Raw genomic sequence first — 15963 nt, 5'->3', positions numbered from 1 at the left:
AGATCGGATAACAGCCGAAGAGAACCAACCGGAACTGCGTTTGCAGTGAAACTCTCGCAGGAAGTGAAACCCAAAACTATGAAACGGGAGTTGTTGAAAAAAGGTTTCTCACAGGTTCATGGTTATTTAATTCGGAAGCTGTTGGGTTAGGACTAAAAAAGTTCTTCGGGGTGGCAAGACGGCCGACTTACAGATAAAATATCAGTTGTGCCTATAATTGTTGATATCCGCCTTGCTTTTATTTGTTACGACACATGTATCAGAGCTTCGCCCTAAAACCCATTACTCATTAAGAGGCCATTCAGGAGTACATCATCGTTTTTTGACATCATGGCTGCTGAAATTACTACTGCTGACGTTTATGAAGATGCTTCTCTGATCGGACAAGACATCGAGAAAATTATCGACCGTTTTGGGCACGACGCAGTGATGGATTTGATGCCCAAAGTCATTCGAGTGTTAGAGAAACTGGAGATCGTTGTTGGGGAAAAGGAAAAGGATAAATTGGAAATTGCGGAGCTGAAACTTGAAAATGAACGGCTTTACTTGGATATAAAGCGAGAAGCGAGCCAGCGGAGAAAATTAGACGAAGTAAGTATTATTGCTCGCCTGCGTAAAGGCGCGAAATGAGCAATCAATGTGGCTTCTTTTCATCTTGCACTACTTGTCGCACAGAGATGATTTGTTTACTTATGGAGCTTGATTTACTTCATTTAACCTCGTCTTAAAATTAGGGTGCAAAATAAGCTGAGGTTGGTGAAATGGAGAAAGATTTAAAACTGTGTGGCTGGTTAATTTTTAAATGGGACACTTGAGATATATTAATTCCAAGAAAGCAACAAGTTGTTGTTTTGAGAAAGTTGACCTCAAGGAATGTACACGCGTGTTTAACTAGGATTGCACTGTTCGCAATATCAAAGGATCGGAAAAAGCCGCAGCAAGAACTCACTCTACCGTAAAATACAGCGATCGACTGTAAGATAACGTGCAATCGAAACCGAATTCTGGCATCCATAGATAATTTCACACATAAACTAACAGATAGCTTTCGGAAGGTTCGAGAATACTTTACTGCGTAAAGGTAGTTCGACTGCCAAATTTCATATCACATGCTGATATTTTGTTGTTTTGTATTCAAGTGTATCTCAGGAGGTCTGCATATGGAGTCGATTAGGAGCCTGCGACGATCATAATGAAAAATAATGGACCATAACCAATATTCGGAAATCAATTACGCGGTATTCGTCTGGCTCGAGTTTAGGACTTGTCCCTTATTCTCCCTGGAGCAGCGCCAAGTGTCAAAATTTTTAATGGTGAAATTGTTTCCCATTCTTAAGAAATTCAGGACCGTGCTTTGGAATCTGATGAAGTGTGCGTTTCCTGCCAAGTTCATTGAAGTGATACTTTGCATGGTTTAATTGACAATTGTTTATTAGGTTCAGACTGAGTAAAGGCCAAGTAATTTGCACTCGCAATAGACTTTGTTCAGGGAAAAAGTAAGATGCGGTTTATAAGCAATGACTCCAGCCTCGTTTGTGCTCAATTCTATGTGACGTCTTTTGTGTAAGCTCGAACCTGAATAACAGCATAATGACAGGGAAATATTCATCTGTAACCTTGGTCAGGTTTGACATAAAAGATCGTTCGACTGCTGAAATTACAGTTAACACTCTGCGGAAAGAGGCGTTTCATTCTAATAAAACATTAGACATAACCAATAGCTGACATAGAGAATACTAACCAATAATAATAACCAATAATAATAATAATAATATTAATAATAATAATAATAATAATAACCAATAGCTGACATAGAGAATACTTGGTAATGACTGACCAGTATTATCAATTATATCACCCTTTAGTTATGTGGTTTCGGTGCAAAAGTGGTGTCTTACGAATGTGTAGTTGATGGCAAACTTGCTAATTGTGTTTTTGACATTACAGGTTACCTTAGCAACTGCAAGGCCTGCTAAGAACCCATCCTGATATAATGTTCCATTTCTCATCACTTAACCTATGTTTTTTTTTTTTTTTTTGGTGGTGGGGGAAGGTGGGGGGGGGGGGAATGAAAAAGGAAAAATATTCTAGATTATTTGATACTGTCTGACCAGCAAAATATAACAGTGAACTTAATTTACTTTCTCAATGTAGTTGATTAAAAATTAAAGAGAAATAGCTATGCTTTATTTTCTAGTGTGTGAATTATATTAGAAATGTTTGGGTTAGTTCATTACTTTCTCTGGCCCATTAACTCACTTTATGAAAGGGAAGATAATTTAGGAAAAGCTTTTTATGGGGTGACCCTATGTTTAAAAATGAAATGAGCGATCTCAGTTATTAATAAAAGAAACTTTTTTAGGGGTAGAAGTCAGTGAAATGTGTATCAAGTTTTGAAAATCTACATGTAGTCAGGGTCCACGGAATATAATTTTTATAAACCTGATATTGTTGTGTGAGATGAAATTAAAACTCTCTCAGATGGTGTAACCAATATTTTTATGCAAGCCTAAGATTTTCAAAAAAGGAGCACAGCAAGCCAATCAAATTTAAGTTGGTGAAATTCATTTTTTGCAAGACATTACTTGATTACATTATGATAAAATTTGGTGTTTTGTTGAAATAAGTTCTATTTTGTTCAAATGTATACTAGAATGAAGACCAAGATTGATTTTGTTCATCTTGAATTTTATCTCTCAGGAGCTTTATCAAATATCTGCAACAGGAGAAACAGACAACCTAAAAGCCATGTTAATAAAACTACAAGAAGAAAACAAGAAATTGAGAATGGAGTTTCAAGTATCAATTAATACTCAACCAGGTGAGAGCTCATAACATAGAGACAGAGTTTACCAGGGGAAGTGTTCCTCTCTAGACTGCACCTCCCCCTTCTCTGTGTTCTTTTGGGAAACATGGTGGTCATGTGATTTAGCCCTTTGCTTCCAAGATCTGATTAGAAACTCGTCGTACTGTCTGATATATACAATTCCTATGATGTTAGTTTGGACAGTTTGGTATTGGATCATTTAATAATTCCCTAATTGGATTTTTTTTTCTATTCCCATCACTAGCCTGCTTGATATTGTATTGAGATTGTGAGGAAAAATTCTGTTTTGTTCACTGATGAGATATAAAGGGAGTAGGTGATTGATCTGGACTGAGGGGTCTGGATCTGGTTGTTCAAAGCTGGGTTAAGATAACCCTGGGTTAACATGAAATTTTATTTCAGATCTGAAAGCTTAAAACAAAAACAAAAAATAAGTATAATTCCTTTTGTCTAAAATCATTGGATGCTTTAAAAGGAGTAGAGAGAATTATTCTAGAAGGCTTTAAAAAAAGGAATAACCTGAATTAAAATTTAACCCTGGGTCAGGACTAATTGCTATTTGAACTGAGCCCTGGAGGACAACAGTTATTGGTAGGGGGGGGGGGGGAAGGATATTTGTGATGGCAGGCAACTTGTCTAGGGGTATGGAAATATTATTTGTGCTTCTGGCCATATCAGGCTAAAGAAACCAGAATGAACTCTGGTAGGCTTTTAAGGACTCCCCTGAGTTGTAAAGATAACATTTACTTGTCATAGGGTCAACTAAGAACTCCTTTTTTTAATGATCTGTGGTTTCAATGCTTCAAGTTCACAATAATGAATCATGCCTATGGTATGCTGACTGACAGTTGCAAAAAATGTGTATTAATTATCCTTGTTTCAGTGATTGCCTTTGATTTATATGAAGTGCAGATTTAAGTGCATTTCTTGAGACAAACTCAAGGGGTTGATCTGAGAAACTTTTCCCTGTCTGAAGAGAGTGATTTGTTTCATCATAAGAATTACAGCTGTATCAAGATATGGTGCATTGATCATTTTAATAGTTGGTCGTTAACCCTTTCCACTGTATCATTAGCGTCCATATTCTCCACAACTTTCTCTAAACATTTCCTTTAGGTGCCAACAAGGAGGAGAATTTTAGTTTGGTGATCACTTCCTTGATTCTAATAAGAATTACTGTACATGGGTTTTAAGGGTTCATATTTCTTTCACCTTGCATGTATGTTGCTGATAATGATACTCAACCAATCAAAGCCTTTGCATCTACATGATTATTTTAGGGTAATAGTTTCATCGTGTGATTCTCAAACAGGATTAAGCAGCAATGGTTTTCCAGCTAGTTTCCTTTGAAGTTGAACCCTTCAACCTCTAAGAGGGTCTAGCATTAAATTTTTCCTTACAGTATTACCCCCTTGAATCACACATTTAGGTCACAAGAGTAAAAAAACAAATGATCACCAACTAAGGAAGCTCTTGACCGTCAAAAAAAAATTCTTCTGGAGAATATTTATTGGAAATATGTATAGGGAACAGTAGGAATAATTTCTATACTGATGTCAGGGTGTAAAGTTAAGGGTTAATGACCTCTTTCCATCATATAGATTTTTAATAACCACACAGATGGATGATTTATTTACAGCAACGGCATACATTAGTGCACCTGGGGACGCAGAATTGATGCAAAAAATGAAAGAGACGATCGACAATCAGAGAGACGCCATACGAAGTAAAAACATGGAGATCGACAGCTTAAGAAACGACCTTGATGCGGTATGCTAACGCTTATACACTTTGCGTGACCTGCGTGATTTGTGAGCTCTCGCGGTTAGCACGTGCACGCGAGTCACGTAAACGAATTAGGATGATAAGTAGGAGGTCATGTACAAAGAGTTTCAAATTTGGTGAAAAATTGGGTCAGCTTGTCGAGGGAAGCAATACAGGGGGGGGGGGTGGTGGAGGAAAATTGCCTGTAACTCCGTTTTTGTCAACAGAAAACGAAACTCGATTCTCGACTTTCGATGACTCTATGGATCGAGGCTCGAGTTGAGTCTCGGAAATTTCGAGCTAACTTGATAAACTGTCGAGGACATTCCGGAATTTTCCAAGTCGTGAAAGTCCAGGGAATGTCGGCGCGATTATCACGCGATCAGAAACTTCTTGCCTTTTACTGGGTAGAAAGTCTTACTGTGCGATTTTAAGTCCACATAATTTCGTGTCCAACGCAGTGATAAGGAATTTTTTATGTAGTTTGAGTCTTTTTTCTTCAACACTGGTCTCTCGAACGAGGCCCTCGATCATGATTAGTGACACGTTAGCTTAGGATTTCCCAATTCTAGAAAATCCTGCAAACGCCCATGTGACGTTGGTAGACGTTGAATTTTCAACAAAGCATCAACAAACAGAAATGTCTGGCTATTCGGATTGATTCTTCTTAACCTCTTCACAAATGAGCTGCAAGAACCGGAAAGCTCTTCAAGATATTTTATCTCTGCTGGCGAGCCTTTTTGTAGGAAGCGGATGGGAGGGAAGCGGATGGGAGGGAAGTGGATGGGAGGGAAGCGGATGGGAGGGAAGCGGATGGAAGGACTACTGTGCGAAATCGTTGCTTTCTTCTCCTAACTGTATTTCGCGCATCTTCTCACTTATTCCATCGAACGCTCTCGCTAGTCAAGGTAAAAGGAAAATTTATGACAATTATTTAGTATGTCTTTGGAATGTGAGCGTTGTTTGGAATGACGTGGACTGTTATTAGGAAGAAACGGAATAATTGTTAATGATGACAAGTCCTTCGCGCGAAAATAAACAAAACGATAGACTATAAACATTTTTCAGTTCGGAAGTGTACAGGATGGCCCCTTTATTCTGCTTTGAACGAATCAGTAACAAACTTCTCGAAGAATCGTTTGAAGGGATTATTAAGATAGAGAGAATTTGATATTCAAACAAGGGGCAGAAAAATTCAGAGAAATTTGTTTCAGGTTGTTTCTTGACCTTGCTCATCCATTTCACTCAACTTTCCTTTGATCGGGGGGGTTATGCCTTTTAGTTATGCCAGGAGATTTTTTTTAGCGCGAATTTCGTACCTTACAGGTAGAGGAACAAATAGTAAGGCTGACTAACATTAACGAAGGTGTCAGAAAAACTCTGGGTGCCAGTAAGGACCGAATACACGATTTGGCGAAAGAGAAAGCAGAGCTTCAAACAGAGCTGCGAGCACTTAGACTCAAGGCCGAATCTCAGGCAGAGAGCGACGAAAGCGACATGGGCGAGGAAGCTGAAAGTGTGGAACAATTTATGAACGGCCACAGTCAACAGCCGCTCGAAAATCATGGTACAGAGAACGGGAAAGACAGGGAAGATAAAGCTGAAGATACAATGAAAACTTTCAACGGAAATTCCGAAACCGTAGAATTCAGCACAGAAGTCCCTCCTCCAAAACCACCGCGTCTTGTAATTGAGGAAGAAGGTAGAGAAGAGGAAGACAAGTGTAATAATAACGAAAAGGGAAGTCCTCATGATAAAATGGAGCCGAAAGGGCAGATTGAAAGGAAAGAGGTGCAAGTGCTTGTGAAACAAATTGGAGATGATGGAGAAGAGATTGGGGACAATGAATGGGAATTTGTTGGTCGAACGTCGAAGGAAGTGCAAATCAGAGAAACGTCGAAGGAAGGAGATACGGAAAAGAAAGACAGCCAGTCACGAGCAGAAAACGGAAATAAAGATCCAAACAGACCACGTTACACAAAAGCAGAGATGCTGGAGGTTTTAACAGAAAGGAACAACTTAAAAGAACAGGTGTTTGCGCTGCAGGATGAGTTGAAAATATACAAACCCGGGTAAGAAACAAACATTACTGAGCTTTGTGTAATAGTCTGACTCCTTCACTTATTTAATATTATGATACAATATGCGATACTGGTGTAGTGCTCTAACAACTGAACTGACGAGCCAACTGGGAGCATGTCATTTCGTTGGTTCGCACTACTACTTCATGTACCGTTCACTAATGCAAGGATCACTCTCGTCTTCATTCACTACTATGCAGTTCAAATAAACAAGTGATTATGTATTTATTTGGGGTTTTTTCTTTCCGATTTCAAGGTATACTGAGGAAGAAACATACGATTACTCAAGTAATAACACGTCACCCAGGAGAGCGTCAAGGCGTGAGGAATCGGGGATATCAAGAATGTGAGTTTGTCAATATTCTTCGTATTAGCACACAGAGTTGAGCTATTCCTCACCCACCCCTCCCTCGTATAAAGAGATGTAACGATAATTGAGTATTCAATATTTGCTTTGGGGGTCAGTGAGAAATCTGAATTGTCAGTCGTCATCTCGCCCCAATCCCTGAAGCTGAGCGCTCTAATGGGGACTAGGGCGAGGATACGGCTTCCACTTCAGACTTGTCCTAAGAAGTAGTTAGTAATGAAATATTAAACCATATAAAGCAAATTTTTATCGCAGAGAAGACCAGTTTATTGACACGTATTTACTCAGCATTCTAAACCTAAACCTAAACTCATGTATTTTACCCAAATGGCTTGAGTGGACAATGCTATGAGAGAGTCAATAAATATAAAGGGTTTAAACAGAAACAGAACACAATAAAACCCAGGATAGAAAAACGAAAAGGCTGTTATAAGTCAAGTTTAGTGAAATATTATAGCAATGTGGGTGCACTGGTCAGTATCTAAGAAACTGCGCATCCATCCCTCCCCTAAGTCGACAATTGACAACGAGGCAGGGATAATGTTAAGTTAGGGAAGGGGTAGGTGCGTAGTTGCTCAAATACCGATATTTATATGTAATATACGACAATGTTTTAAATTACCCAATCCGCTATACAGGTACCAAATATGTGTTGCGGTTATGAATTACTTAGAACTGCGTTAGAAATAACTTCTGATATTTTTTTTCTTTTTCAGCTTCAGCATCTTTACTAGAAAAGGAGACTATTAACTGATTATTAATTAGAAAGAAATTACAAATAACAAATAATGCTCCCTGTCAGCCATATGCTGATGCATGATGGGAATGCCAATGAATTGTATCGTGTGCTGGGAGACTTCTACTAATTGTTTCTTCATGAGTATTCAGAAAACTTGTTTTTTTTTTTTCATCCCCAGCAGTCTGAGCGCGGAAAAACCAGAGTTGTTCGTGAAAACATTAGGTAGTTACAGGATCCCATCAAGTGATGGGCTCCTGGTAGTTACCGATTATTGTGCCCCCCTCCTCCTAATCACAAAGTAGCACAAGCACAAGCTTAAAGTGCTACTGCGACGAAATTTTTGCATTTTATTTTCCCAATTTTCTGGTGTTAACTTCACATTTAGACCCTAAACTATAAGAATAAGCGTAATTTTCTCAAATTTGACAACGTTATTCCTTAAAAACAGCGCCGCGAAGACATTAAAATTTCTTCCGCTATTGCTCGAATAACACACTGGAGAGCCCGCGAAAATAACTACAGTGGTTTTAGTTGTGACGTCATCGACTCACTTAGGCAACGCCGCGAAGGCATGCCTTTACAAGAAATACGCAAAAGAAAGCTGGGGAACAATTCTTTCGAATTTTATTCCTTCTTTCTTGCGGAACCAGAAAAACAACTCTCTCTCGGCATACCAAACTGGCCACGTTTGTTGAGTCGTTGACGTCACTTCCGTTCTCGACCCAGTTTCTTCTTCTTCGCACGGAGTTCTATAGTTCGAAGAATGGCGGCCGTTTAGATCGCGAATCTACAGGGAAAATAATATTACTTCCCGATGGAGTTTTGCCTTAAGATTTGGCAAATTTGTTACTTAGGGTAGTTACTTTCAACCTCTGAGGAGAAAAGAAAAGGCGCATTTTTGGTCGCAGTAGCACTTTAAATTTCATAAAAATATGTTAATCGTAAGAGTGCAATTCGATTCAGCGAAAAGAAAACTAAAATAATTACAGCGAATCGCAACGACCACTCAGAGCAAAGGAAGATATCATTATGAGCCAATCAGAACTCAACGAAAAAAACTAAGCAAAGCACTAATAGCGCGGGAAAACGCAAATAACGAAAGCACGAATGGTTTTACCTCTACTTCTGATTGGTTGCGATATTGGGGTGATTTTAACAGCGCCAAGTTAAGGAAAGCTCATGCAATCTTAGACTTTTCTCACGCTCAATTTAAAAATATTACTGCTGAAGCAAACCTAGTATCTTGATTTTGTAAGAGCCTTCGATATTTTCTATTCTATTTCAGGACAGTATATTCGCTTCCAATATAACATACTTGTATCTAACAACAACAAACATATGAAACATATGTGTGAACTGCGGTTATGAGACGTATATGAGAACGATCCTTCGCAGTAAAGCACTATTTGAGCAATAGTGAAAATCAGACCTGAAAAAAATTTCAGGCCTGTACGGGATTCGAACCACTGACCTCTGCGATACTAGTGCAGCGCTCTACCAATAAATTGGTAGAGCGCTGCACTAGTATCGCAGAGGTCAGTGGTTCGAATCCCGTACAGGCCTGAAATTTTTTTCAGGTCTGATTTTCACTATTGCTCAAATAGTGCTTTACTGCGAAGGATCGTTCTCATATACATACTTGTATCTATTTACCAAGCTCGGACAGTACTTAACAGCATGGGGTGAAGTAACTAGCGGACTTAGAAAGATAACAAGTCTTACTTTGTCAAATTTTCTTGAAGTCATCCGAGACCAATAATATGTTTCTGATGACATTGGATATAATTTTCTTATCACTGGAACTGATACGTCGACGAATCGCTTAATTTTCGACGAAGAAGATTCATGTATGTAATTAAGAATACTCCTACTATATTTTTATAACAGGTCAAATATGTAAGGATGCCGCTTTAAAACTGAAATCCAGCATTCAAAGTGGTCCAAAATTCGATTAGCTTTAATCCAGGCATTTTAATTACCAGGTTGTAACTGAAGTACAAATTTATGTTATATGATCTGATTAATCATCAATAATGATAAAAATCTCTCTCGTGAAGCTTTTTTGATTTTGTATCGTTAATGAATATATTTTTGTCAAACGATGGCTATATTTCTACTCAGAACCGGCAATTCAACTTTGAGAATAGTTGTTTGAACTAAAGGTTCTTCAATTTCGGAGAGTTCATTTTTTATAATAAACATGTTGGCAAAATATTACCAAGGTATGGTTTTTATTCGCTAGCTCCTTGCGCAAGACTGAATATAAAAAAAAATGAAACTTGATTTAAATCTAATTATTACACGACTCGGGCAGTCAGAGGGCCAATAACTAAAATCAACCAATCAAAATGCTCTATTGCCGGTCAATATTCTCTCAGTATTGGACCGGGCACTGTCCCGAATGGTCCCGAATGAAACCGCACTTGTGTCCCTTTGAACTTCAGTCGTACAATACATCTCTTATTAACCAAGCTTGCTCGGGACCGTACTGGAAGAATATCGGCCCTCGGTCTTTTTTGTACGGACCTCGCTGCGCTCGGTCCGTACTGTCAAGACCTCGGGCCGATATTCTCCCAGTACGGCCCTCGCACTTGGTTAATAAGATATGTATATTGTACGTATTCTAGGCTACTTAACTTCCTGGAGTCAGTCTGAGCGTGTAATCTGATCGTTCGGGTGAGTGCAGTCCTGAGAAGGACTGTTGTCGTTTCAGCAACCTGAGCGGAAGTCATCATCAGAGCTAAGTGAAGATTTGTAGTCAGTCGAATCTTCTAAGTCCGGCTCGTGTAAACTGATTGGTCAGTTTAGCCGTGATGCTATTGGCTGTAAGACTCGAGTTGTATAAGTCGGTCATGATTGGTCAGTTTAGTTCGTCAGTGATGTTTGGTGATTCTGTTCGGTCCGTTTGGGGTGTAAGCGTCGTGAACAAGTCGTTTGTATGGTGCTGGTAGTAGTTGACACCTGTTGAAGGGAAGTCTTTTTTAAGTAAGCAAAGGAGTTCTCCAGAGTCAGTCGTTAAAAATAGTTATTGTTGTAGGTCAGGCATTGCGCAGAGTCTCAGTGAGTAGGGTACTTCGTAAGTCAATGATAACCCTCATCTAGACGATCAGACTACATTTCAAATGATACCCCCGGGTTCAAACCATTAACTGTTTGCAGTCAATCGGTCAGTCTGTTCATGAATAGAGGTGAATTCGCAAGAGTACAAGTTTTACGCAATTAAAGGTATAACGTGCAGTGAACCTTTGAGCAAAAGAAAAACATACTGATTACAGGGTAAAGAACTGAAAAAATACCCAAGAGCCTGAGGGGTGCACTCTTATCAAATGCCTTAACTTGTCGTTATCGTTGTTGCTTTATCTCTTTGAGCAGGTTCATACCTTAATTCAATTCCGGATTTCATAAGATCCGAAACTGACCCCTTTCCCGGGTTTGTAAAAGGATTTTAATCTCAGACACACCTGCACCGACCCGCACTTGTGTCTCATGCTCTGTTCTTCATGCGAGCATTCAGTCTCGCGTCATAAATTTTCAAACCAAAATTATAACATAACCAAAGTAAAGCGCGCGCTCTGATTGGTTAATTTAGCGTCCCCCATTTGCCCATGGGTGTACGCTGCTGACGTGAGCAAATGCAATTATAACATAACCAACGTAAAGCGTGCGCTCTGATTGGTCAATTTAGCGTCCCCCATTTTGCCCATGGGTGTACGCTACTGACGTGAGCAAATGCAAAGACTATTTTTCCGCGCGCGCTAGTTTTTTCTGGTCACTTAAGATTTGTTAAATAAAAGGAAACTCTTTAGCTACAGTGTATCAATGTTATGTTATAAAACAAATGGTAAACACCACAGCGTACACTATTGAGTTATGGATGCACTTGGGAGGTTTGCTAAGCACTCAAGAAGCTAGAGTCGCTCTCGGCTATCGCCTCGAGCGACTCTTACGCTTCTTTCATGCTTAGCAACCACCCGCGTGCATCCATAACTCAATAGTGTACGCTGTGGTGTTTACCATTTGTTAAAGACTATTTTTCCGCGCGCGCTTGTTTTTTCTGGTCGCGTAAGATTTGTTAAATAAGAGGGAACTCTTTAGCTACAATGTATCAATGTTATGTTATAAAACAAATGTTTACCATTTGTTAATTATCCTCGCACAAGTTGCAGGCTTTGCTGTGTCGTGCGAACCGGGGCGGAGAAGTTATTTTTCATGTCCAGGAAGTCGGAACACTGTGAATCATAAACTTAGAGATGAAACTGATGAAAGTAATCATCATCGCGTCATGTTTATCTGACACACTACGTTCATTCGGTCAACATAAGAGAGGGTAAAGGTGAATTTCCAGTGTCGCGTAATTTTTTGCGTAAGTAGTAAAACGCGCGTAAAGAAAACTTGCGTGAGCAATTTCTTTTGCCGCGTAAGAAAGCAATACCACGCCTTTTTTTTCCGCGTGCGAAAAACGCAGGCCCACGCACGTTCAACTTCTCTGTGCGCTCTCGCCATTGCAACGTGAGTTGAAAAACAAGTGGAGGTGGAAATATGACAGCGTTTAAACAATGGCTGCGTTTACGCACGTATTAAAATGTTCATTTCAACGAACATAATCTTTTTGACGCGCGTTCACGTGCGTGGATAAAAGCACAACCGTGGAAATCCAACTTAACACTTGTTTTCATGTCCGCCGGTTTTTCCTCGGTGAGTATCTAAACAAGAGCAACGTGTGACTTAAGAAAATAAAGTCTGCGGATTACAAGAAGTTTAACTGCTGCCCAAAGGAGATGCTATCTTAAATGTCGCCAAGACTGACTGTCAAATATTTGAATGAGGCAATGCTAGGAACTCCTGACCCAGCATTTGAAAAAGGTATCACCTGTTTAGAATAGGGGCTCCCTTCATATAAATATCAAGGAATGGAGACAGCCAAGAATGTGGTACTTATCTGACGAGGATTTTTAAATAACCTGTGACTTATGTAACTCCTTTCAGAAAGCTGTTCAAGTCGAGGAGACCACAGCTGGAGTATTTTAAATCACTGTCTCTGATTGTTTCTCCGTAATCATATTTCGCACGTGTGCTTCTGTTCCTGTGTTCGCCCGCGGTCAAGCAAAGTAGCTTTTGCGCCTTTCTCCTGCGGTCGATGACACGAACTTATCAACATCAGGGGCGTTCGATCACGCAATGTGAGAAGCAGGTCTCCCCCTGTGGTAGACTAGCAAAAGGACATTACCTGCTACTGTGAGAAGTGTAAGAATGAAGAGGCTATCAACAACTTGTTTGTATTGTAGTCTCTATTACAAAGAAAGTCTAGACAGTCTGGCCCTCGATACAATATGTAATTATTTCAATTTAGGAAGATCATCTTTCGTTGCCGCGAGCTAAGAGACAGAAAAAGGCACGCAAGGGTCATTCACACCAAGAAAACCGGAGCAACTTTCCGTAAAATAACATTGAAGGTTGATATTTTTAAGCCTGCTTTTAGCCGGTAACTCTTTATCACTAATAATGCGCTTGGTGGAAATGTTTTGCATGCTTTCCGGTTACGACTGGTATGATCCCAAAAAATCCAAAGATTTATCATCATTCAACACATAGGTCGTCTTGTATTACGGTACGTCATAGATTTGTAACTTGAACGTGGTTTACGGCTGCCATAATCGTTTAGCTAGTATCTCGCCGAAACAGTAGAGTTCTTGCGTGAAAAGGTTTATGTTCTGAAAATTGATAAAGACGTTTCTGATCCACGAAGCCCTGGAGGATGAAAAGCAAAACCTATTTCGTCGTTTGACCACAGAAAATCAACACAGCAGTGATGAAGCTCCACTGGCAACATCGGTGAGTTTATTTCTTTTCCTTTATTGATGCATTTCATTGAGAATTTAATGTAAGGTTCAATCGTCATATCATGTTTCGATTGCGTAAATTTGGCATAATACGCGTTTCGAAACTGTATATCGAAGAATCGAACTGAAAAAAAATTTAATATCGACGAAATTATTTGCATCAGTGCCGGGTTTGGTTAGCGATTTACTTTGTTTACCGCTGTAGGTACACAACAAGTGTTTAGTCCATGAGGGTTTATCCGGAAATTGGTATTCAATCGTTGTGATACGAAAAAAAAAAAAAAAAATTAACTGAACTAACTGTGAGGGTTATCTGAAGCAAGCTTCGTTACCCCGACATCTCTTCGAGACACACTTTAGTCGCTACTCGTGATTCCGACAAAAATACTTCCTCAGGGTGGTGATATCGAAGTAAACAACACAATTATGTGGTAGATACTGTAGTAAGTTACTGAGTCTACTGGTAGGTAGGTGTTCCAACCGAAATACTTTTGACTTTCATCTTCTCTCTAACGAGCTCAATGTGAGTATCGTTCTCGATTATTGTGCTTGATCGACGGCGCTGACTCCCATACGACACTAATCTCACGCATTACACAATTGATAAATTCCAAGCGTGATTTTGCGAAGAATCATCCAAATCTTGCACAATAAACGACAACTGAGAGGTTAGTAACCATCTACAGGCCTTGGATGTGTCCGAGTGTAATGGCAAGTCCCTCTTTGGAACATTTAGGACAAATCATTTTGTATATACACTTAACAATGTGAGCCCGGTTTGTTTCGATCTTGGGTAGTGTGGTGGGGCATAAAGAGCGCCATGTGCTAACTCGATTGTACTACCAAGAAATTACTGCAAATCACGTCAACATACATCACGAATTGATTAAGAACGAGTGTTCAGATAATCACGCTCTGTTTATTCAATATTCCAGGCTCAATAATAGCACTATGTTTTCGTATCAAGACGCGGTTAGGGCCACAGACTGTTAAGACAAAAATAACGTGTATAACCCTATTTGTGTCTTTCTATCAGTTGAAATGATTTCCTACTTAGTCAAACGGGCCGGTTAATTCGAGTTAAACACTTTTAGTCTCCTAAGAATAATGTTTACTTTTCGTATGAAGGAAAAGCGTTTGCGTCAGAGGTAATTTTAACCTACAACCAATATTCTCGAAAACAACTATATTCATGATTTCGATATCACGAGTTAGATGAGTGCCGTAGGAAACAGCAAAGAAGCAATACCGGTACATTGCGATCTCAGAAATTCACATCTGTCTGGTATTAGCACCCACCCCCCCTCTTCGTTATGAAAATAATTTGTCGAAATCCACGCTTGAATGAGATTAAAACTCTGTCTGTCTCGGTTTTTAATGCTCATTTCCGGCGATCAAACACTTGCCAAAGCCCATTGTACTGTTTATGGGGGCGGATTTCGGTCGACTAATTGTGGAACACACGCGCATGAAAAGCTAAAATATAAAAATACCTCTTTGTTGAAAAGGTCTAGGGTAAGGCAAAAATGATTGGTATTTTTACTGCGTTGGCCAATTTGCAAAAAATGTGGAAAACTTACAACCACGAATATTCAAACGGAAAACTTGTTGATAGTGGCCGAAGTAATCCCGTTCAGGTCATATGTCCTCTTAGACCCGGGGGGGGAATCAGCTAAGTTTTATATTGGTCCCCCCTCAGATCCGATCGATATCCAACTACTAATGGAGAAGTGGAAAGCCGGTTTACCATCCACATCCCTTCGAAACAAAGTGCTACCCTTTTCTGCACCCTAGGAAAGATAACAAGAGTCTATCCGTGTGGTAGATTTCCCTTTTCTTTAATACCCTTCTCATTGTGAAATCCGGCTTATGCAATTTTGTACAGTATGCCTAGAAAGGCAGCCGTTTCGAGAGGAACCTAGCTAAAATTTCAATAACGGAATGGGTTCCTCCGGTCCCCCCGGGACTCTTCTGATTAGGAACACCAAGAATGTAGCTCTTATCGTGTAACTGGATACATATCGAAATTCTGGATGCGCAAAACATCACTTCATTAAGCTTGCAGAAATTCGATTTATGACGGACGCGGATTTTAACAGGTATTCGACGAATGCTCACATACTTCAAGAGAGATCATTGTACTACCGGTAACCAACAAAATCGTGTTAGCTAAAAGCTAATTAACTGACCTCGAGTCTGTAGATTTTAAAGGGGGGTGGCCGTCTATTCAGGCTAGTGAAGGACTTCTCGAAGGGAATTGTCTGTCTAAGATCGAAGTTATTGTTTTGACCGATTCTTCAATTTGTTGCAACACGATAATCTTATCGACCAATTAAACTTAGATC

The 15963-nt window shown here is 39.6% G+C and overlaps 2 protein-coding genes across 4 annotated transcripts in view; both read left to right on the top strand.

Annotated features, from left to right (window-relative positions):
- The first annotated feature begins 62 nt into the window (after window positions 1-62).
- LOC111321853 (RILP-like protein 1) lies at window positions 63-8761 on the top strand. 2 transcript variants are annotated; one of them, XM_022924835.2, is made up of 6 exons: window positions 66-591; window positions 2701-2821; window positions 4467-4597; window positions 5918-6663; window positions 6929-7018; window positions 7756-8761. In XM_022924835.2, the coding sequence occupies exons 1-6, from the start codon at window positions 331-333 to the stop codon at window positions 7787-7789; spliced, it is 1383 nt and encodes a 460-aa protein (XP_022780570.1). In that variant the 5' UTR covers window positions 66-330; the 3' UTR covers window positions 7790-8761. The 2 variants fall into 2 exon arrangements, with proteins under 2 accessions (XP_088598401.1, XP_022780570.1); XM_088742275.1 differs by lacking the exon at window positions 7756-8761 and having other exon boundaries at window positions 63-591; window positions 6929-7022.
- A 4697-nt stretch (window positions 8762-13458) lies between these two features.
- The window catches only part of LOC111321847 (uncharacterized), a 27141-nt gene continuing 24636 nt past the window's right edge, over window positions 13459-15963 (top strand). Inside the window, exon 1 of one of the 2 annotated variants that reach the window (XM_022924827.2) lies at window positions 13459-13610. The gene's annotated coding sequence lies outside the window, so the exon portion shown is untranslated. The remainder of the gene's footprint in view (window positions 13611-15963) is intronic. The other variant, XM_088743863.1, reaches the window with a different exon arrangement.

The sequence above is a fragment of the Stylophora pistillata genome, chromosome 13, assembly GCF_964205215.1.
Source record: "Stylophora pistillata chromosome 13, jaStyPist1.2, whole genome shotgun sequence".
Taxonomy (NCBI): domain Eukaryota; kingdom Metazoa; phylum Cnidaria; class Anthozoa; order Scleractinia; family Pocilloporidae; genus Stylophora; species Stylophora pistillata.
This window is presented reverse-complemented; position numbering and strand designations above follow the sequence as displayed.